This window comes from Pistacia vera, unplaced genomic scaffold (genome assembly GCF_008641045.1).
Source record: "Pistacia vera cultivar Batoury unplaced genomic scaffold, PisVer_v2 Contig212, whole genome shotgun sequence".
Lineage (NCBI taxonomy): Eukaryota > Viridiplantae > Streptophyta > Magnoliopsida > Sapindales > Anacardiaceae > Pistacia > Pistacia vera.
The window spans coordinates 419,499-443,335 of record NW_022196016.1 but is presented as its reverse complement, the minus strand read 5'-3'; the positions used below and the strand labels follow the sequence as shown (position 1 = coordinate 443,335).

At 39.6% G+C, this 23,837-nt stretch overlaps 3 protein-coding genes across 3 annotated transcripts; 2 read left to right on the top strand and 1 right to left on the bottom strand.

Annotated features, from left to right (window-relative positions):
• Positions 1-425: 425 nt before the first annotated feature.
• Positions 426-1,121, top strand: LOC116129495. Its single transcript, XM_031415233.1, has one exon. The coding sequence runs from the start codon at positions 426-428 to the stop codon at positions 1,119-1,121; it is 696 nt and encodes a 231-aa protein (XP_031271093.1).
• Positions 1,122-15,107: 13,986 nt separating this feature from the next.
• LOC116129607 (RHOMBOID-like protein 12, mitochondrial) lies at positions 15,108-19,386 on the top strand. The gene is made up of 8 exons (XM_031415331.1): positions 15,108-15,526; positions 16,423-16,543; positions 16,885-17,004; positions 17,595-17,705; positions 18,061-18,105; positions 18,638-18,742; positions 18,829-18,870; positions 19,263-19,386. The coding sequence occupies exons 1-8, from the start codon at positions 15,186-15,188 to the stop codon at positions 19,350-19,352; spliced, it is 975 nt and encodes a 324-aa protein (XP_031271191.1). The 5' UTR covers positions 15,108-15,185; the 3' UTR covers positions 19,353-19,386.
• Positions 19,387-20,085: 699 nt separating this feature from the next.
• Positions 20,086-21,942, bottom strand: LOC116129494. The gene has a single exon (XM_031415232.1). It carries the CDS (start codon positions 21,940-21,942, stop codon positions 20,086-20,088), a length of 1,857 nt encoding a protein of 618 aa, XP_031271092.1.
• Between the last annotated feature and the right edge of the window lie 1,895 nt (positions 21,943-23,837).

The following is a 23,837-nucleotide window of genomic DNA, read 5'->3' as shown; positions in this document are numbered from 1 at the left end:
GTCTCAATACCCGGACCACTGAGGGAAGCTGTATGTGCAAAAGTTTCGGTTCGAACTTATCCGGCTCGGCACTCTAATGGTACACAAATCTCCCGAACGGATCCATCGACTCATTCGCCCAACTTACTGACACCTTTGTGGAATAGTTCGCCAGTAGCAAGAAACTCGAGAAGCTGTCGGCCGACCTAAACAGAGTATACCAGAGAAAGGGCGAGCCACTGAGAGAGTATGTCAGCAGGTTCAACAAAGAGAAGATTTCCATCCCTACATGTAACCTTGAGACAGCCATAGATGCCTTTAGGAAAGGTCTCCTCCCAGACGGAGAACTATACAAAGAACTTACAAAGTTGGGTTGCACCACAATGGAAGACGCCTTGGCCCGGGCAGTGATCCAGATAAGATGGTAGGAGGATGAGATAAACCGGATGATTCACTCCAGATACGATTCAAGGTGGAATGACAGGAAGCCAGAGCATAGCCCAGTGGAGCACCGCTACCAAGCCCCAACACGCAGTTTGAGCAGAGTCAGAAAACCATATGATTGCCAGCTAATAAGAACCGAGAGTAGACAGTTCAGATTGAACCGGTATAAAATACCGGAGTACAGCCTCAATGTCGAACCAACCCAAGTCGTCGCGATTATGAAAGGAATGAGATCCACCGTTAAGTGGCCAAGCAAGCTCAACCCCAAAGCAAGGAGAGACAAGACTAAATGGTGCGAGTTCCATGGCGATCATGGGCACAACACCGCAGACTGCATTGCCTTGTGGCTAGAGGTCGCTGCACTTCTAAAGAGGGGACATCTCCAAGATTTGCTAACTGCTAAGAGGAAGAACACCATTAGCCACAAAAGTTCAAAAGAACCATCACCACCTCCGCGAGAACCCACACCAAAAGGATTCTGTTCGCTCATCTCCGGAGGATCAGAGATCAGTGTGGTAAGTTATTCATCAACTAAACGATATGCCAGAACCAACCACCACCATGAAGTCCAGTCCATCCATCTGGTCTCAGGGTCACACACCCATCACGTAATTCAATTTGAAGATGACGAGTCGGTCACCTTGGCCGCTCCTCATCACGATGCTCTAGTCATCTCCCTGCAGATCGCCACATCCTAGTGAAAAGAGTATTCGTAGATGGAGGCTCTTCAACAAACATCATATTCCTCGAAGCAGTGAAGGCTATGGGACTGGAAGAGGCAAACATCAACAGGCGACCGACACTACTAGTTAGTTTCAGCTCTGAGCATAAGTATACTATCTGGGAGATCATCCTCCCTATCTACGCTGGCGAAGTGAACAAACATACCGTTTTTCTGGTAATCGACTGCCCCTCACCCTACAATATCATCTTGGGCCGACCTTGGATCCAAGACATGCGGGCAGTCCCATCTACCTTCTACCAGATGATCAGGTTTCCAACCAAGTGGGGGTACGATAGATCAAGGGCAACCCTAAAACTTCCAGAGATTGCTACAAGAAGGCCTTCAAAGGCAAGGGTAACTCTTCATAGCAATTACAGTCTCATCCAACCCCTCCGACCAAACCGGATCAACCATCTATAGAAGAGTTGGATGAAGTACAGATACATCCGGACGACCCCGAGAGAAAGACACATATAGGGTCCCGCCTCAAGCCCGAGACAAGAGAGAAGCTGATAGAATTCCTCAAATAGAACCAAGACTATTTCGCCTGGTCCCACACCGACATGACCGAAGTCAGTCTGGAAGCAATGGTCTACCAGCTCAAGGTAGACCCAGATCACCCACCAGTGAAGCAGAAGAGAAGGAAATTCGCACCAGAGCGTAACTGAATTGTCAATGAAGAGGTCGAGAAGCTACTGAGCAATGGTATGTTCAAAGAGGTCCACTACCTCGAATGGCTAGCGAATGTCGTGGTCATAAAGAAAAAGAACAGAAAGTGAAGAGTGTGCATCGATTTCACTGACTTAAACAAAGCCTGCCCCAAGGACTCCTTCCTGCTCTCACATATCGACATGATGGTTGATGCGACCGCAGGTCACGAGCTCCTTAGTTTCATGGACGCCTTCTCAGGATACAACCAGATCTTAATGCACCCGGACGACCAGGAGAAGACAACCTTCATCACGGAAAGGGGGACCTATTGCTATAAGGTGATGTCATTCGGCCTCAAGAACGTCAGGGCCACCTACCAGTGGCTGGTCAACAAGATGTTTGTCGAGTACCTCGGAGACACCATAGAGGTATACATCAAAGACATGCTCGTCAAGTCACTGACAGCCGAACAGCACCTCGACCACCTCAGCCAGGCATTCGCCGTCCTCAGGAAGTACAACATGAAGCTAAATCCTGCCAAGTGCTCATTTAGGGTCTCGTCAGGTAAGTTCTTGGGCTACATGGTGACTTAGCGAGGGATAGAAGCTAACCCCGACTAAATCAGAGCAATCCTTAGCATACCATCTCTGACTTGTATCAAAGACGTCCAACGCCTGGCAGGACGGGTGGCCGCCTTGAGCCGTTTCATCTCCAGATCAGCCGACAAGTGTCATCTATTCTTCCTTGCTCTCAAGAAGTCCAAGAAGTTCGAGTGGACCGCCTCCTGCGAAGAAGCCTTGCAACAGCTGAAAAGATACATGACCTTCCCTCCGCTCCTCTCCAAACTTGGGGACGGGGAGAAGCTCTACTCTTACATAGCAGTCTTAGAGATAACCATCTCAGCAGTATTTGTTCGGGAAGAAGAAACGAAGCAGTTGCTGGTCTATTATGTAAGCAAGTCACTCCTTGAGGCAGAAAAACGGTACAGTCAGCTGGAAAAATTAGCCATCGCCCTCATCCATGCATCCAGGAAGTTTAGGCCATACTTTCAGTGTCACTTAATAGTTGTACTCACCTCTTTCCCACTCAAGAAGATACTGCACAAACCAGAGCTATCAGGCCGACTCCTTCAGTGGATAGTAGAGCTCAGTGAGTTCGACATATCATACCAGCCTTGCACCGCCGTCAAGTCCCAGGCGTTAGCTGACTTCATTACTGATTTCACCCCGAATACCACCACCCAAGCAAAGAGTGAGTTGTTATGCATGAACGGCGGACCACCCTCCAAGTGGACTCTCTTAGTGGACGGCTCGAGTAACGTAAATAGAAGCGGACTTGGATTAGTACTGATTGCGCCAGAAGGAGACATAATCCAGCGGGCAATACGGTGTGGGTTCAAGTGCACGAACAACGAAGCCGAATATAAAGCCCTCATAGCTGGACTTTCCTTAGCCAAAGAAATTGGAGCAAAAAGACTAGAGGTGAAGTCTGATTCTCAGCTCGTGGTCAATCAACTGCAAGGCACGTATCAAGCACGTAACTCAAAGATGACGTCTTACTTGAGTATTGTCAAGGAGCTGCAGGCCCAATTCGATGAGTTCTTCATCGTCCAAATCCCCAGAGCGGAGAACTCCCATGCTGATGCCCTTGCCAACCTCGGCTCTGCCCTCAAATGTTCTTCCTAGTCATCCATCCCTCTATTATTCATGCAGTGGCCCGCCAACTGGAAGGAACAACAACCAAACAAGCCGCCCGAGGAAGCCATGGGTGTTGAACTAGCCGACTGCCAGATGACTCCCATAGTGAGATACTTGGAACACGACGAACTCCCAGCCGACAAGAACGAGTCACAACGACTAAAAGCAAGAGCCGCCAGATTCACCATACATGAAGGTCAACTCCTTAGAAAGTCATTCTCGAGCCCCTATCTCAAGTGCACAAGCCCAGAAGAGGCCCAACATGTCCTTGCCAAGCTACGTGAAGGCGAATGTGGAAACCATGCTGGGGGACGCAGCCTTGCACACCGGGTGATCACTATTGGATTTACTAGTCGACCATACGCACCGATTCGATCGCTTATGTGAAGAAGTGCGACAGTTGTCAGAGGTTTGCTCATGTCTCACACCTCCTACTAGAGCGACTTCATTCCATCCTCACACGCTGGCCCTTTATGAAGTGGGGAATGGACATTGTGTTAGTAAACGACCCAGTTACGCAGCGGAAAACAAAAACATAAACTCTGTGGATCGTTCCTTAGAACCAAGATTCGGGTACAAAAATCACAGTTTATATAAAATAATCAAATCTGTAGAAAATTAGTTCAAGGTTTAAGAAACCATACCCATGTTTAGAGGCTCCACCAATATTGTCTCTGAACGTGTTTGCTACCGATTCAAGTGTAGGATCGAACCATAGAGGTCCACACGAAGACAATCAACAAGAACCAAGGAGGGATTTGCTAGATCCTCCTTGGCCTTAAGAAATCAAGAAGAAAACAAAAAAAAAGTGTTTGATTTTCAATCAAACAGTAAAGTGGCGTGGGAGAGTATTTGGGGCTTAAGGGTTTTTCCTTTTCAATAAAAAATGAAATAATAAAATAACACACACATCTTTTCAACTAAAACTTTTCTTTTATAGTGTTCTTTTAGTTGCCCTATTCCCATATGGAATGGGCTTGGGCTCCAACCCAAACACCCCCAAATTGGCCAAACACTCCCAATTAGATATTTTAATTTAATTCATTATTATCTCAATTAAAATCAATTAATATTTAATTAACATTTAACAATAATGATGATTTAATTAAATATGTGCAGACACACATTTAACCATAATTTCACTTATTTAATTTTTCTAGCAAATTAAATAAAAGGCTACAACCTCAGCAAATTTAATTGCACTGTGAAATTACCAAAATACCCTTTCACCCAAAAAGAAGAAAACACCATTCTTTCTTCTTGGCTCTTAAATTATCTTCTATGTGTGTGACCCATAGGCTTCTCATCATACCGGTAGTGTATAGTATCGCGATTAACACCAATTAATCGTCTCACTAATACACAGACCAAGATTGGCCCCTAGCAAGGCATCATGGCCACCTGATAGATTCAGATTCAGCGAAGTAGCTACCTGTCAATGATATGGTTACCGTACAATTCGATCCTTTCATCATACGTTATCTCGACGAGACGAAGGCATAGAAATAGTGTCAACCTTTGATTACTCTCGATATTATGTATTCAGTTTCTGGACCAATGACCCGTATTATAATCTGGATAGAGCAACAACTCAATCTCACTGTGGCCACAGTTTTAGTGTCATTGCCATATAATAAATTGCGCCGTGAGATAACTTCTCCCGTACCCGGGAGTGATGAATCCTCTGTCAATCCACCATAATCTTGATACACTCCTTGATACAGTCAATCACCACCGTACTGACAGCTCTGAATAGAACTGCGTTAGGCTAGTGTCAAACTATACCAATTGGTGCACAAGGCGCTCCGGTGATCTCAAGTCTAAGGATCACATGCACCACCATTCGTTAGAGGATTTGTTCCATAGACATTGGGGTTACCATCCATATGGAATCCTCTGGTGGGTCAGGCTAGTGAACTTGCTGCGGTATATTCGCCTACAACAAGCACTCATGTGTTGCACCAGGTTGTCACCAAACAACCTTGACAAGTGAGATCAGTCACTGCCTTTCGACAGGGTCGTTCAACACTATGATAGCCTTACCGTATTATCTGTGCCCTTACTTCAGAATAATACTGGGGCTACGGAAGTTTCTAGAATGACCACCATATGTGCTCATAGGGTTCTCACTATCAAAATTTGAAACACTTGATACCCTCGTCACGGTTCTACCATTCTAAGGGCATATATCAATACATATTGCAATAATAATGATTTACGCGATATAGAATAAAATGCCTTTTATTATTGCTTAATAAACATTATTACAAAGAGTCAATTCTACAATAATTGATTGGCTATTGATTGGCTCTAGGGCATCGACTCTAACACATCGTGGGAAAACTACTGACTGCACCCAAATAGCGAGTATTCATGTTAGCTGTGACAGACTACTTTACCAAGTGGATTGAAGCCGAAGCCTTCGCACAAGTCAGAGACTGAGGGGTAAAAGCCTTCATCTGGAAGAATGTCATCTGTAAGTTCGGGATACCGAAGGAGATCGTCACCGATAATGGATCCCAGTTCATCAGTTCAGGCTTCAGGGATTTCTGTGACGTGGGGAATAAAACTGAGCTTCTCAACCCCCCGCAACACCCAGTCTAACGGCCAAGTCGAGTTGTCAAACAAGACCATCATTGGTCAAACTACCTGGAGTCCTTTGGTCATACCAAACCATGGCCTGCTCATCAACGGGCGAGACCCCTTTCTCCCTCACATACGGTTCGGAAGCGATCATCCCAGCCAAAGTATCAGTCCCATCCACCAGGCTCCAATAGACGGACGAAGAATCAAACAGCCATAACCTGGACACCACCGACGAGCTAAGCGAACGGGCCAGCATCCGCAACGCAGTCGACCAGCAACAGGCTGCCCGTCACTACAACCGCAACGTGAGGATCGGCACTTTCAAGATAGGTAACTGGGTTCTCCGCAAGGTCTTCCAAAACACCAAGGAGATCAAATTTGGCAAACTCGGTCCCACCTGGGAAGACCCCTACAAGGTAACTAAAGAAGCAGGGAAGGTGCTTACAAACTCTAAACCACTGAGGGCAAAGACATCAGTAACAGTTGGAATGCCGTTCACCTCAAACATTACTATTTCTATGTGAACTTATCTTTTTTCTGTTTTCCTTTTTTATTTTAAAGGGATGAGTGGGCCTATCCACCTCCTCTTAGACAGTCGGCCTCATGGTCAAATATTAATGAAGTATTATTCAGAAATTTTTCATCTACAAATCGACTCTGGTCGATCAATTATTTGTAACACCTTCAGATCGGCTATGCCCGATCCACGAAATTGCATCTTCGAATCGATCCTGCTCGATTTACGATTACACATTCAGATCGGCCTTGCCTGATCCATGATTTCGCACCTTTGAATCGACCCTGATCGATTCACAATAACACCTTCAGATCGGTCCTGCCCGATTTGCCAATAACACCTTCGAATCAACCCCACTCGATTCACGAAAACACCTTTAAATCGACCCCGCTCGGTTCACAAAAACACCTTTGAATCTACCTCGCTCGGTTTACGGAATCACCTTTGATCGGCCCCACCCGATCCACGAAATAACATCATCAAATCGGCTCAGCGCGATCTACAATTTACACCTTTCAGTCAACTCTGTCCGACCCAAGAATTCACACCTCCAAATTGACTTCTTTCAATCCAAGACTTCGTACTCGGTCGGCCAGACCGAGTGAATGGTTCTTACACCTGCAATAAACAAAGCACCAACCAAGCCCAACATAAGGCCCACATGCCTTAGCCACTGGGCCACACTAAAGTAACAAACACAACTTGATGCATCTACAAGTAAAGAAACAATGAACAACTCACTCATCCATGAAGAAAGCATCAGAAGTTAGAACAATCGAGTATAATACATATAGCCTGAAACGACTCAGTTTAGTATACAAAAAATGGCACACACGCTAAGAAAAATGGCATTGCAGGCCCCAAAGTACATAAAGGAAAAACTAAGCTAAGTATCCTCAGTACGAGTCGCCTCTTCCATCTTCGACCTGGTCATCATGTCCGCATCGCCAGCACCCGTCCTAGCAGCCCGATCGCTCGCATCCCCAACATTCGACGGCCCCAACTGACTAGCAAAATCAGGCATCTGCCCCTCATCCTGCCCTCTGGATGACCGTCTCCCTCTTCTAGTATCTCACGCATGAGCTGGATGTCTCCGTTCGGATCCCAGTGAGAGGTCTTCCCTTCCTTGAACTCAAACATGAGTTCACCCCGGGCCTTGATGATAGCGTCATCAGCGATGGAAATATACTGCTCCCTAAGAGACTCGATCTCTATAGTCTTCTCGGCCAACTCACGCCTCAACTTCTCCAACTCACGCTCGCTATCCGTCAGACGCTGTTGAAACTCTTGCTCGGCCTTCCGAGCTGTTGCCTCTTTCTGGCGCAAGCTAGTGTTCGCCTTAGACACATCCTGTATCCTCTTCTCCTGCGCCACCACAGACTTCCTCAGATGAAGGCTGCTCGTAAGTGCCTGCACAACAAGGTATTGTCATCAGTACGAAATCAAGGAGCTAAATAGAACAAAACTACTGTCATACCTGTAAGGCGTGAGACACTCCCTAGTCAGCAGCAACAACTGCACCTATCTAGTTTAGGCGCGCCTCGTCCGCCGAGAATAAGAATGAGTTGGCCAGCTTGCTCATGGAAGTCGCGTTAGAATAGGTCGACGCGGTAGCCGGAATCTTGAAAGTAATTGTCTCGACCTCCTTATCCATGACCGCGATCTAGGACGCTCCAGCTCCGGCTGCGTGCCGCTGACTCGATGGTGTCGCCAACACGTCTTCCACTCTCCTATCCTCCCTGGTTGAGGACTCCCTCCTTCTCTTCTCACGACGCCGGGCAATGGACTCTCTAGCGCTAGGGACGCTCAACTTCTTCATTAAAGTCTCTACAAGCGCGAACTCTCTAACGGTTAGTGGGTTCAACCTTGACTCACCAAAAATGATATGATTGCAGTACCGAGCCAGAAGCACGTCTTAGGTCTACTTCAATGAAGGAAAGGGAATACCTCGCTGAATCGCCTCTACTCCGTCCCAAAGATGGTTGGACCTGAGGTTAGACTCTGCCAACACTACCCATCAATCCCTTTGATCCTTCGAAATAGCTAGAACCCTCTGGGTCGCTACTTCCAAGCCATCTCCGCTCTACAAGCAAAAAACACAATCAAGATTTAGTAATCAAAGTACAAAGAAAGCAACAAAGATCTCACCAGTAGCCCGCCAGCTGCTCGAGATGTCTCCCTGTCCTCTCTCTCCGAAGACAGCCTGACCCCTCACAAAAAAGTATCGGTCCTTCCAGTTCTTATCGCTGGACCGCAGGTTGATCACCAGGTGAGACCGATCATGCCTCAGGTTAATCAGATAGCGACCATTCTCCTTCAGAAAGTACAAGAACAACAACTCATGCAGCCCGAACATCACCTGGTTCCGGGTATAGAGGTCCTCAAGAGCCATAAGTAACCTCCAACCGTGCGGCATAAGCTGAGAAGGAGCAATCATGAAGTGCTTCAACACCTCCCAGACTAGGCGAGGAACATATAGCCTCAATCCATCATGGAACCACTTCTCATAAACACTAACCCAACCCGGTGCCTCCCAGTCAACCCGTTCGTATGACTGTGGCATTCGAATATCAACCGAACTCGAAATATGGTACACAGGCTGGATGCACCACACATGGCTTTCCTTAAGCGCGGGCGGATAATCCCTAGTCAAGATCCCCATGCCCTGTTGATTAGGCTCTTTCTCAGACCTGCTATTGGAAGAAGACGGACTACCAGCTCCTTCGGAGTCTTCCCCACTTCTCCCATGCCTGTCCGAACCACTCGGGCAGGGAGTACTCGACCCTGGGGTAGCTACACTAACTCCAGTCGGTACCCCGATCGGAACGCCCCCTTCGGGCATCATCACTATGGTGGGGGCATGCTTATACTCATCCCAACGTCTACCACAATTTCACTGAAGCTAGTTGATTCAGTGTCTGATATAGTGACCTGATCGCCCAACCTGATTGACCGACTATGTCCTAGCTTTGGAACTCTAAAAAAAGAAACTAAGTGTCAAAGAACTACTCTCCCTGAGCCACCGACCGAATGAAGATAATAAAACTAGCTTTCGCTCGCCCTTTAGCACCGGGCGACCTACCCGACAACTCGTCAACTCCTAAACCTTAGTCGACCCTCGCTACTGACTGACCGGCTCGACCCAATTTTCAAAACTTCAAGAAACCCAAGTGGCAAGCGACCGATCGCCCGGGACACCTGACCGAATAAGGATACAAACACCCAGCTATCACTTGCCCCCTAACACCGGTCGACCAATCACCATCAACTACTTGCCAACTCTTATAAGCCCAAGCTCCGATCGACCCCTACAACCGACTAAACTATCCAACCGTCTTCCCTCGTTCGCCCCATGTGACCGACTCGCCTTCAAGCTCGACCCTATGAGTCTGTTCGCCCTTGCTTACCAACTCACCAACTCAAACACCTCCACTACCGAATCACCCACTCTGTCTGGACGACCGATCACCTTTTCAGTCAACTTCGCACGACCCCTTACCACTCGGTCGGATGGACCGAAAGACTTACCTACCCAGTTCAACTATAATCCAACCCGCCACTCGATCCGGTTAGGCAGATCGACCGAGCCAAATCAAGGCCGCGCTTTAACCGTTTCGTCTTCTTAGTTCCATCCAAAACACCCAAAAAACTCCAAAACAACCAGCCAAGTCACCGGAAAACCACCAGGAATACCAAAATTCACTCATATTCTAAAAACTTGTGTTCTAAACTCCCCAAAACCAGTCGAAACTACTCAAAAAATTCAAAGAACTTCGCCCTAAATTCCAAAGACTCAGCAAACAACGAAAACAAACCAAAATCAGTCCAAAGAAAAGGATATTTACCGTAAAACACTAGATTGTAGAAAGAGAGCCGCCGTTTGTCAAAACAATCCAACGTCGTTAAAAAGAAACTGGAACGAAGTTGAAGAAACAGAAAGAAAAGAAAATTTTTTTGAAGAGAAAAGGGGAGAAAAATGCGAACTGGAAGATGAACAGTCCACCCATTCGTTTTTAAAAGGAAAAACTGACAGCCGAAGACACGTGGCGACTCCCGATTGGCCACGAGTCAGAATTACTTTTCATTTTCCCGCCTTGAAAACAAGGATTTGATCTCCGCCGAACACGTGGCAAGCATCCGTGACACCTGGGAAACTGCAATGACTTACGGAAGCCTGGATCGATTGCCCTGATGTCCCGATCGAGTTAACACACGACCGTTAGTGGATCCAACATGCCCCCACGATTCACAAGCTTAGGAGGCCCTCCCAACTGGTCGATCAGCTTGGAACGGCCCGGCTCTAGCTCTCTCTAGATGAACAATACAGGGGCCTCGCCCATTTGTTCGTCTGTAACGGACGAGTGGGCAACCAATGGTTGAAGCTCGCATATCCCTTCCACTCGATCGCCCGATCCTCCCGACTAACTCGGCCGATCCTCTCGACTGACTCGACCCCTGATTTCTGAAGGCACTCAAAATGCCCCATGCTTCGACAGCCTGAAAGGCCTAATCGACCAGTAACGGCCCGGTTCTAGCCCTATTCAGAAGAACAAGGCAGGAGGCCTTGCCCGTTCATCCTTCCGTAAGCGGACGAATGGATAATTTTCGGTCGAGGTCCATATATCTCATCTACTCGATCGTCCATGCATCTCGACCGAGCGAAATTTTTAGTCTAATAAACTTCCTAACTCATTCGACCCGGCTTGATGAGCGAATACCTCGGCTATAGATCGATATCTCGCCCCTCTGGTCAACAGGATTTACCGAGCGAACACATGAACCCTGGAAACGCTACTAGGTGCCCCTTCGGCCCTTTACACCGATAGGGAGTACCGAGCGACCCTTGACAAAAGAGTTAAGCTACATCAGACTATTTTACTACACCACGGTCGATCATCTAGGAAGGAAGACCGAACACGCCTTGATTGCTACCTACTCTCTGACTTAAGAAACTCTTAACTCAGAGAGTGGGGGACAAACTGTTAGGGCCAAAAATCGTCATTGGCCCAAATAGGAAAACAGGACCACCAGTGAGGAAGAGGCCATCAGCCTTGCTGACTTGAGCCTCGGAGTGCCTACGGCAAACACCACCCTGGTGTTTCCCGTTCATTTCACGCGTTTGTTTCTCTACGTGTGCAGGTACAACAGATCGCTAGTGGCCTCAACCTCACAGGATTAGACCTCCCTTCCGTACAAGTAGATTTTTACGTATACATTGTTCTTTCATACTATTCCTTCCTAAGAAATGATCGTTCGTGTCTAGCTTTAGTGCCTTGGCTGTGGTGGGGTGACGTGACAGTTGCTAACTCAGCTATCATGTTGAGTTTATAAGAAAAAAGTTGTGAGATTAGGTTGTGGGAGTAATATTACTCCTAAATAACATCGTATGCAAATAACTTTTATTTTAAAATCCATGCAAGTTTAAAATTCAAAATTGAGAACTCCATTAAAGGTTAGATGGGGAGCAGACAAGCCTCTTTATGAAATATAATATAATATAATATAATTATGTTAATTTAATATGGAGTTTGAAAATAGTTTTAATGGGACTCAAATAATACTACTCAAAATTTATTATTTTTAAATATTGAAAATCATCTTTTGTTTGTCTTTTTAAATACAATACACGTTAATATCTTTGTAAACCATAGTTTTTTGTACGTGTTTTACCTTCTAGTATTTGTAAACCATAATCGGTAAAGAATGAAACCTTATGTAATCTAAATGGTCAACAATAAGATGCATCAAAATGTTGTTCCGTTTATTAGACATGGCATAGTATTTTATTTTGTTTTATTTTTTTGATAATAGGGAGTGTCTAGATCAGCTTACGCGCATTTCAAATAATCGCCTGAGACTCTGGAGCTACCGGTCGGATAAGAACTTCAATGGCTACCCCTATTAGTAATGAAGGAAGAACTCGAACTGAAAATCTCTTAAGTAATATACTCAAGAGTCTCTATCAAATCACTCGGACATCCAAGGGTTGGTTAAGACATAATATTTTGAACCTGCTTTCACACAAATATGACGGTTAGTCATTATGATGGTTGCTTCAATTAAACTCATTATGATGGTTGCTTCAATTAAACTATGTTTGAGTGAGTTTGAATAATATTATGGTCATACAATCTAATCCATTGGCAAAAAAATTCGTCCTGATTTTTTCTCCAATAAGGGGTTAATTAATCTAATACATAGAAATTGTTATTGCCTTTTATAATTGCTATAAAACTACTAATCCAATGATTTGTGGAAGATGGAGAAATACAACTCCTATGGTGATTGGTTGGTTTTTGTGTGTTTATTGTGGTGCAAAAGAAAACTGTTAAGAAGAGGGTGTTGGTGAATAAAATTTGATACGTAGAGGCCTATTATAAATGTTATTAATTCAGGGGTTATAAAATTAGTTTGTTAATTTCTTAGTATTAGAATAAAGAATTTTGTAAGGGTAACAAGGATATTTAAATGGTCAAAGCTCGTTAAAATGTGGAAGTAGCGAAGGGTGGAACTTTGATGATTTTTCATTCAAGGGTGGCAAAGTCGTTTTGGTAAACCTTGGGTGGGTACATGTATTTTGGCCTTTCCTTTACACCCAATCTGATATGGAAAAGGGGACAAGTTGTCCATGTAATTAGTCACTTACAAGTTTCAACTCTTTTAGTCAATTTTGGTGTTAAAGTTAATTAAGGGAAGGTAAAAAAGACTTTTTATGTTAAAATACGGAATTATAAATTAAATATTCCAAAATAATAAAATATATAGAAAAAGTTTATAAAAAATAAAATAAATTTTGAAATTTATCATTATTTTTAACAAAATTTACTTTTTTTTTTTTAAAGTGATCTCTTATCATCGAAACGACAAAACCACCATTCTTAGATTGTTAAAACCATTATCTCTTTTCTTAACAAAATAAAAACTCTAAATACCATAGTTGACTAAGAAAAAATAAAAATTACCTTTGATGATGCCTTAGCTTTCTGCAATTACATAAATACCCATAGATATTTTAAAATTTGACCACTATTACCTAAGTAAATTGATAAAAAAAAAAAAAATTTAATATGTTTCTTTAAAAGACATAAAAATATTAAAACAATTTATTAAAAACATGTACTTGTATTTCTTTTAACATTTTTTATTTGTAAACTAATTTTTTTTTTTAAATTAAAAATTGAAACATAATTTTTTTTTTTGCAAATTAATAAATACAAGATCAAAAAGTAAATTATTTTAGAAAGTAAAAGTATAAAAACATTAAAATATATTTTTTAAATTGAAAAATCAATAATAACACACACAAAAAAAAAAAAAAAAGGAGAGATCTTGATTCTAGCGACCTAAGAATGATGGTTAAAAATATTTTTTTAAATAATAAAAATATTTTATGTCTTATTTTAAAAATATTTAATTTATAATTCTGTGTTTTAACATAAAATATTTATTTTGTTCTTTCCTCAATTAGGATCACATAAAAAATTGCCGATAACAGGTGTAAATGGTTAATTAAAGGGGCACTTCGTCATTTCTTTATGTTATGGGGGGTAAGAAAACAGTCCTAACGGAGTCCTAACAAAAGTTAACGGAGTTGAGTAATGTTATATTTACAGTTGAATTGTACAATTGAGTTATACATACAAAAAAATAAACGATAAAGTAGTCATTTTACATAAATTTTGTATTATTTTTATCTATTTGTATGATATAGCTGTAACTTGTGAGCAAAACATTATTGGGTGCGTTTGGTTTATTATTTTATACCTTATTCCCAATCCTATTATCAAAATATTTGTTTGTTTAATTATTTAGGAAATACTATTATATTTTTTAATTACTTTTAGGCCCTTTAAGTTTATTAATTTCAAAATACTCCTAGAAACAAAGTTTAAAAATTAACAAAAACACCCTCACCCACCCATAGTTGCCAGATTCCAACAACCACTGTCGGTGGTAGTCGTAATATGTCACAATGACCTACAAACGATCAGAACTTACCGATAATTCGTCGATCTAGCCTTTTTCGGCCAGATCCACATTCCGACCAGATCCACTGTAGATCTGACCGAAAAAGGCCAAGAGTTGGCCGTCAACTTGGCTGTCACTGACGACCAACTCTTGGTCATCCCTGACTGCCAGATCTGGCCTTTCGCAGCCGTTAACGGCCAAATTTGGTTATTGATCTAGTCTTTTTCGGTCAGATCCGATAATAATCACTTTATTCAACTATCTAATATTATTTCTAAAATCCTATCTAAAATAAAAAACCAAACGGACCTATTATATTTAAATCACAAATAATATATTACACGTGACAAACCTTTCTCATTAATTTTTTCTTATAAAACGCGGCGTATTAAGTTCCACTTAGTAAGCTTGCAATAAGGTAAGTACTTTCTCTCGTAAATATGACGTCCCGTTATCCAATAATGGATCCCACTGACTAAATATGAGCTTACAAATTACGAGAGAAAGTTGTGAAAGTTTTTCTTTATTCTTAAATCGCATGCCAATTGTGCCATCTTTCACAAGCAAAGAACTCCCCCAAACTTCCTAACAAAACCTTTCGAAACACCAAAAACAGAAAATGCAGAGAATTCTCAAACTCAAGCAACTTGCTTCCAATTTTCCCAAAGCACCCATCAACACCACTACCTTCTCCAACTCTCTCACCACCATCAAAAACCCTCTTTTCAGCTCTTTTTCAAGACACCCATTTCACAGTAATCTTTCATGGAGTGCGCACCACACTCTGCCATTGAAAGCTGACACCTTTCTCTTCAACCCATTACTTGTGCAGCGCTCTTTCTTGTGTTTCTCAAGTACCCAGATGAGGAAATGTTTGTTTGATTGCAAAGTTTTGTTCTTGAGGGCTCAGTTACCAAAACGAAGTTTTCAGTTCACTCCAAGTTCTCGTTCTTCTGGCTGGTAATATTTATGTGTTTCTTTTGTTTTTGTTTTTTTCCAGTTTGTGGGTCTGTTTGATTGCTGACGATATTTACGGAAAAGTGAAAAAGAAAAGAAACTTGTGGTTTTGACTAACTGGAGAAGGTGTTTTGCATTTTCCTTTGATTTCTCGGCTTCCAAACAGAGCTTAGAGCTTTGTATATTTTAAGTAAAAAATTGGAAATTTTCATTTCATTTATTTGTGGTTTTGAGGGTCGTTTTTGCTGTATGTTTACGGGAACTGTATCCTAAATTGCTCTTATGTCATGATCAAATGTGAATATCATTGTATGTTCTTTTGAACTTCGAAGTAATGTGTCACTTGGTACAGACATTACTTTTTTTTTCAGGATTCATGACAGACATTGCGTGCACACGACTGCATTTGTGACTTTATATTTCTCTATTCATTTTTTCCTTAATCGGTTTATTCTCTTGTGATTTTGGGGAATTGTTGACGCCGGAGCATACTCACCTGTAATCTCTAAGATCACATGGTAAAAGAGAAAAATTGAGTAATACAGGCTGCTAAATCTGTTTTGGTTAGTAGCACAAATATGAGCAAATAGAATTACCATGTCTTGGGGTTTCTAATGCCCCGTTTGTAGGTTTTTTTTTTCTTATCAAGGGAATCAATCAATTTATCTGTGCACCATGTAGAAATGTTACCCATGTTGAGGTATAGATGATTAAAACCTTTGCCCCTTGTTTCATTTGACGAATAATGTTTCATTTTATTGAACCATTTTATTTGTCCTATATGAATCTTTCATGTAATATATTTGTTATTTTCATAGTGAATATGCAAGTTGGTTTGAACTTCATGATGATAATAGTTTCGAGAAATGTGTATATATTTCTAAATACCTTATTCGCAGGAGATCATGGTTCCACCGACTAACAGCTAATGACGTTGTTTTGGGCTTGATTATAACTAATGTTGCTGTTTTTTTATTATGGCGAATTGCAGATCAGAGTTTTATGGTGAAAAACTTTACTGTAAGTCCTCAATATTTTAACAAGATTTGACCAAATAATGAAATATAGATTTTCTTGTCTTTTTAGAGGTCTGGGTGAAGAAACGAGCCTAGGAACCTCTACCAGCATTTTTTATTTTTTTAGCAGTTAAAGCAGAATGTATCTTTAACAAATGAATACTCCTGTATGAAATACAATATAAAGATTTATATGCAAATTTGTTTCTAGTTCTCTATAACCTGGGGCCAAAATTCACAAGGCATGCGGTTGAAAGAGAGGCCACTTAGAATTGCAAGCAATTCTAATAGTAGTCTTATTTTTAATCACCATTTTATCCTAACTCATTGATTTTCTCTGAACAGGTTTCATTAGACAATGTTTTACATGGACGTGTGCATACAATGATAACTTCTGCATTCAGTCATGTTGACATGGAGCACATTGTGTCAAACATGATTGGACTTTACTTCTTCGGAATGAATGTATGACTACATGCCTTGTAAATCTCTTGTTTGGTTAAAAATTTTTATTTCTTTCTGCTGTTAGATTGTCACGCAAAGTTTCTGCGAAGTTCACCACTCAGCGATTGAAACCTCATCATTAGTTGTAAAAAGGTAACTTAGATTATGAAACTATGCATAAAATGAGCCTAATAATATTGTTGTATGGCTTTCCATACTAAGATGTATGGAGATCATGTGTTCTAGTCTTTAGAAATAATCGATAGGAAAATTAGATATGTTTTTCTCCGAATCATTTAAAATTGGTTTGTTCTGTGCATCCTGTTAGCAGTTTCAGCCAATGGGTTACAGTTTTTTAGGTTTTCTTCACTTTCTGGAAGACCACATAACTTTATGAATGAAAGATTAAGTTATAGGTAAACTAATAATAGCGTACATAAGAGGATATATGCTAGAATGATTTGAATGCTTTTGTATTTACACAAATAGTTGGGACTTGGAATAGGGCACTATTACTGCGGTGATAGCTAATATTACCTCTTGTTCTTATTTGTTTGGAAAATTAAAATTGATTATTTGTTCAATATATTTTTGGCTCTTTTTATGAGCAGATTGGGAACACTCTTGGACCAGAATATTTGCTGAAGTTGTATCTAGCCGGGGCTATTGGTGGTTCAGTGTTCTATTTAGTGCACCATGCATTTCTGGCTATGTCATCAAAGGTACAACAAAGCTCCAATAATATTTGAATTTCAACCCTATTATGAGATGACTAATAATTGGATTAGTAGTTGCTGTAAGTCAATATCTGACAATATTTGGAGTAGATTCTCTGATGGCTAAAATTTGATAAAGATTTTTTTTGTAAAATTTCCAATTTAACTGTAATGCATGGTTGCTGATGATGACATTAAATTTTTGTTAAACAAATTACAAAGAATAAAATTTATATATGTTCATTGGAATATAAATGTGAATATTCATATAGAGTTCTGCTCATAATTAATGATAGTGCAATATTCTTTAATCTGTTGGTGGGCTGATTATTAGTTTTGCCGCACTTCTTGCTATCTGCAGGGGCAAGGCATGTGGCAGAAGGACCCTTCCAGGACTCCTGCATTAGTAAGGATTCTCTCATTTTAAGTTTTAACATGCCTTTTAGAATGACTATTCTGGTTTGGCATTATAAGGTTCCATTATTTTCTGACAAAGTTTGAAAAATTAGTATCTTTTATCCCTGTTCAAATTACAGAGTTCATTGTTTTCTAAACATTTTGTATTTATTTTCATAATAAGCTTATCTAACTGCTCAGTTAACATCATAATCCTTTTTTTATTAATTTCATTTTGCCTTCTCTACTTTATACTATAATACACCCAACTAGAAACGTTTATTTTTTACATCACAATGCATCTCTCATATGGGCCTATATACATTCTTTGATTACCTTTTTGCATGGATTTCCTAGGATGATATTTTCCCAGGTTATGTTTATATTTCATATAATAGAAGTTTGAGAAAAAGCATTTGAAAGTTAAACTTTTTTCCTACATTCATAATCATAGTTTTTTTTTTTTTTTCAATAGATAAAGAAATGAAGTATTAGTTTGATTGTGGAATTCATTTAACTTGAGGATCTTCTTTGTCATTAAGGGGGCAAGTGGGGCTGTAAATGCTATCATGCTACTTAATATATTCCTGAATCCGAAGGCTACTATCTATCTTGACTTTATTATACCTGTGCCTGCCATGTTATTGGTAAGCTCCTTCAAATAGTTGTAGGACATGTTGGTTTGAGATTAATATGAATATGCTTAAAAGGTTTTTTTTCTTTGTTCTTTTAGGGAGTCTTTCTAATTGGTAAAGATGTTTTGAGGATAGTAGAGGTAAGTTTTTTATTTTTTCTACCTTTTTTACCTTCTTTTTGTGAACCATAATTGCTTAAACAATTTAACCTTATGTAATCTAAATGGTCAATAATAAGGTATTCTACTGAGAAGTATTGAAATGTTGTCCCATTTGAACTTGCTTTCACACAAATATGAGCATTAGCGATCATGACGATTGCTTCTATTATATCTCCCGCTTGGTTTAGTCTAACAACACTGTTTCTATGGTTTTCTTTTATGCCAATAGAAAATCTTTGGTCCCTTTTGATTTCACCCCACATTGGATTTAAAACCTGGAGATTTGAATCCAACCACTCTAAATCAAGGATAACCTATACTTTCAGATTCTGTTTGATGTGAGTTTGAATAGTGTTATTTTGATATTGTAGGGAAATAGTAATATCTCAGGATCAGCTCATTTGGGAGGTGTTGCTGTCGCAGCTATAGCATGGGCTCGAATTCGAAGGGGACTTTTCTAGTTTCTTGATTGATCAGCTAACTCTTTACATCACAAANACAATTTGTTTTTATAAAATATTTGAAAAATCTACATACATGAGGCTATCAAAATATCATTACTTGAAAACAAAATATCAATACAACAATAGTATCGATGATTTGATCTTGACAGTAATGATTTCCATACGTTATAGGCAATTGTATATAATAAAAGGTGTTAGAAAAATAAGTTGAAATCTTAGTAAAAAAGGAATTAAACTTGGCTCAGGAGAAAAGGAAAATTTTGGTCCTATTCGATTTAAGAGCATTGATAAAGTTTAGGAAGCCTAGGGTTAAAGAAGATATAAATATCTAATGATTCTGAAAGAATTATGATTGAAAAAAAAAAAAAGAAAAAAAAAAAAAGGAACTAGCACATGAGGTTAGTAAAATTTAAAAATTCTTGTATTCAATTGTCATCAATAAAATTCTTCAGAAAATTAATCTTCTGCTACAAAAATATTCTTACAATTTTTTTTTTTTTTTTTTTTGGCTAGTTAATTTTAGGTCGTGGCTAATTGTTTCAACATAAAAATTATTGTACAAGCTAGCTTAGTTAGTTAGATCTCTTGAAATTGAATGAAACGACTTGAAAATAAAATTTGTCCTTACTCAATAGTAGTACAATACTCTTTATAAAATACAAACATTATAATAATAATAATAATAATAATAATAATAATAATAATAATAAAATGTTGATTTACAACACTCTTAAGCAGCAGATTCCAATTCATGAGAAAGAACATTATTGGATCGATCTTTCTCATGCTCAAGCAGAAGCCAAACATGAGTGAGCAATTCTCCACCTCTCCTAAGTTGCTCAGCATGGAGAGTCCAAGGACAAATACTAGCTCCATGACACAAGATTTCCACCCAAACACTACTTATTATTCTCCATCTATCTTCTCTGTCTTGCAATTTTCTTGCCAAATCCTGCACCTGATGCAGCACATTCCATTGTGATGTAAGCATATTATTCTTGGGAAGTCCTTGGAAATAATTCTCATCAATGATTAGTTCATCTAGGATAATTGTACTGCATAATGTAGCTTCATCCTTTAATTGTTTTGTCTTCACAAATTCACCCACTTGTGCACGAGCACCACGAAAGAGAATGTCACCGATGACAATAGATAACATATCAGGTTGCATAGCCAAAAGATACATTATGTAATCTGATAGATTTTTGCTCATTTCACGTTGGGAGTGAGTGCTGGTACCTTCCGATTGGTCATCTTCTAAATAGTAGCAAACAGTAGTGGCAAGGTGCCATGTAATAATGGTTTTGCCAAAAGTGGTTTGCTTCTTAGCTTGGGTACCAAAATCTGTTTGAGTACTCCATTCCAAATCTCGGAGGCAATAACATCTTTCAACTAGCCATTGGCCACTTTCGGAGAAAGGTTGGCCATCTCTTTGAGCTTTTATCTCTTCCATTTGTTGTAGAATCAATTCCTTCAACTCTTCAGGGACTTGAATATCTTTCTTAACACAATACTTTTTGTACACCTTGTAGTAGCCCTTGAACTTGAGAATTCTACTAATCAACCCATCAAACTTTGTAGCCTCTTCATACAGACAATAGCTTAGTAAGTTGAATTGATCTATGCATTGTGACCACCTATGCTTCTTACTTATAACCTTTCGAGCAACAATTCTCAACAATCTTCTCATAAATGCACTTCTATTTTGTTTCATCAGGTGAAGTATGGCCCAATCCGAGTACAAAAGCTCCTTGATCTCATAAATTTCAAGTGCAACTACTCCCGTTCCCAATACAACGTAAATTATGCTATAGACACGTCCAAAAGTCCGGACTGAGTGCAACAAAAAATTAGCTAGGAGAAGAGTACAAATGATGCGACCCAAAAGACTTCTGATTGAATAGTTAATGGGTGATTTGGTGTAGAGTACATCGTACATAAAGCTAAGCTCAAATTCTATCAATTTAAAAACATCCTTTGGAAGATAGTCATCTACACTTATTGAAGGAAGATAAATTGATGAAGGGTGGCCTAGCCACTTTTCAAGGTAAGGCTTCAACCGATCAAACCGCTGATAAGCTTTCACAAGCAAAGCAACATCATCAGAATATGTTCCACTCACACGATTGCTGGAAGAAGAGCTAGACTCAGTTGGGATTTCTAATTTTTGAATATCGCTATTTTCCATAGTAGTTATCACAACATTTTCACTGTTACTTAATGATCTGAGAGCTTGAAGAGTGTCTATAACTTTGATAATTCCTGCCACATACAACGGTAACACTGCGGCATACAAATAGGAATCTGGAAACCACACTTTGTAAAAGATCCAAAGTGCTACGGCTACTTGGCTGGTTAGTCCAACAACTTGTCTCAACTTTAGCTTATTATCTTCGATTGAGTAGAATAATATATTAGGGCTACCAATTTGCACCAAAAGCAATGGTGCCCACCAACCGACGATGTAGCCATAAATAGCTGCATTGTCAAGTTCCTCATCAAACCATATCCCTTTTTTCTTCTTAAAAAAAGATTCACTCATACCAGAAACCTTGCCAAGGGCCAATGTTACCACAGGACTTGCCATTAAGTAGGACAACCAAAAAAAAAATCGGGTCAAATAACTTAAGCGGTACCTTCTGTGATTGCCAAAGATGGTAAGAATGGTTTGTGCCCCTAGACTCAATAACATTAGAGTCATGATCATGATAAGATCCAAAACTACCATCCATTCTAATCCCTCGGTGTCTGTGGATGGAGATGAACACTCCATTTCTTAAAGCTGGCAGATGAATAAACTTGAATTACTAAATTTTGAATTCTTATTCAATGAAAGAAACAAAATACAAGCTGACTTGTTTACATAGAGCACCTTAAGTAACTAATTAATAAACTAAGCTCACAATTAAAAACCTAACTACCTGCCAGCTCAGCTTAAGTACAATCAGTTACAAACATGCCAGTTGTACATGAACTCAATGAAGTGAAGTCTCTAGTGTAGCTGAAGTTAACTATTATTATTATTTGCTTCAACAAATAATAATCATAAGTTTTCGAAGGTAAGAAATATTTACGTCGGGGACAATTTATAACACCATTAAATATTGAAAGGTCAGAATGATGGAAGTTTAAATTATATATCAATAAAGTCTAGCGTGCTTGTATTCTTAATTTTGATTGAATTCTCCTTAGAAGTAATTACTTGTCAACTCAATTATTATTTGTAAGGCAAATTTGAAGAATTCTCAATGAAAAATACTAACTATTATCACTTTTTATGAATCTTTAGTCACCATGTTTTTACTTTTTAGTATAAATCTTTATGATTTTTTATAACATTTATATTAAATAATTTTTGTCGTGCCCCTCTTACAATTATTCTTTTTATCTAACTGATCTATTTTTATATTATCTCAGAGATTATCATGACTTATGTTTATTGCAAATTGTAGTAACTTTGATAGGAGTTCCTACATGTGTTAAAGACCCAACTTTTGTATTTGCCTCTTTTGAGGAGTCCTAAGTAGAGGATTTAAACAGTATAATGCTCCTTGTCCTAAACTCTTATGAGCATCTTCATTGATTGTAACGGGAGAATTGTGTTGTAGTCCATTAGAGTATCTTCCACATAGTTAGCTTATCTTTGACTCTCTGATTCTGATATCTAACACTAGAACTATTATAATTGTATTCTTCATTTGTTTGTCTTTGATCCTATAATACTGTTGTCAGATCCTGAAATTCCATATTCGCGGTATGTAATTTATGCTGCTAATTATCTATAATAATTCATATTCATAAACTAGCAATATATTATTTACTTTGTTTGATTCTGAACAAAATAGAGACAAAAAACAGGAACAGAATATAATAGTAAAATAAATCAAACAGTAAACAAAGAAAATAATACGCGCGATTTACCCTGGTTCACCCAATGTGGGTTACATCCAGCTGAGTCAATATTATTGCAATATGTCTCACCTCTCTCGTTTACAATGAATGAATTGCTCTCCCCTCTATAACAAGAGAAAAGTATGATTATATACTAGGTTTAAGAGACTAAATCTAGTTTTACATGGATTCCTATTCCTAAGCCCAACCCAAAAAGGAATTAGTAACTTAAAAGAAATCCTACAACGGTTATACATGGAAAAGCCCAAAACCCTCCTACGGGCTTGGGTGCGTCTCCGTTACCCATTAATGCTGAAGTAGTCGACAACTCCAACAGATTCTACATTCCTCATATTTGATACTAAAACTATTATTATTAACCGTTACGCTTTGTTAGCTCTTCTCTGATTTTATGATTCTTTATTAACTCACCTACAACTCTATAACCTTGTTATTTATGAAATTCTAAAAATTCTGACACTGAACTGTTATTTACTGTACTCTTTAATAACCCATATCTGGCCCTATAAATTTGATATCAAATACTGAGATTTTACTATAATTGAACTATTTATTAACTTCTCTCTGTTT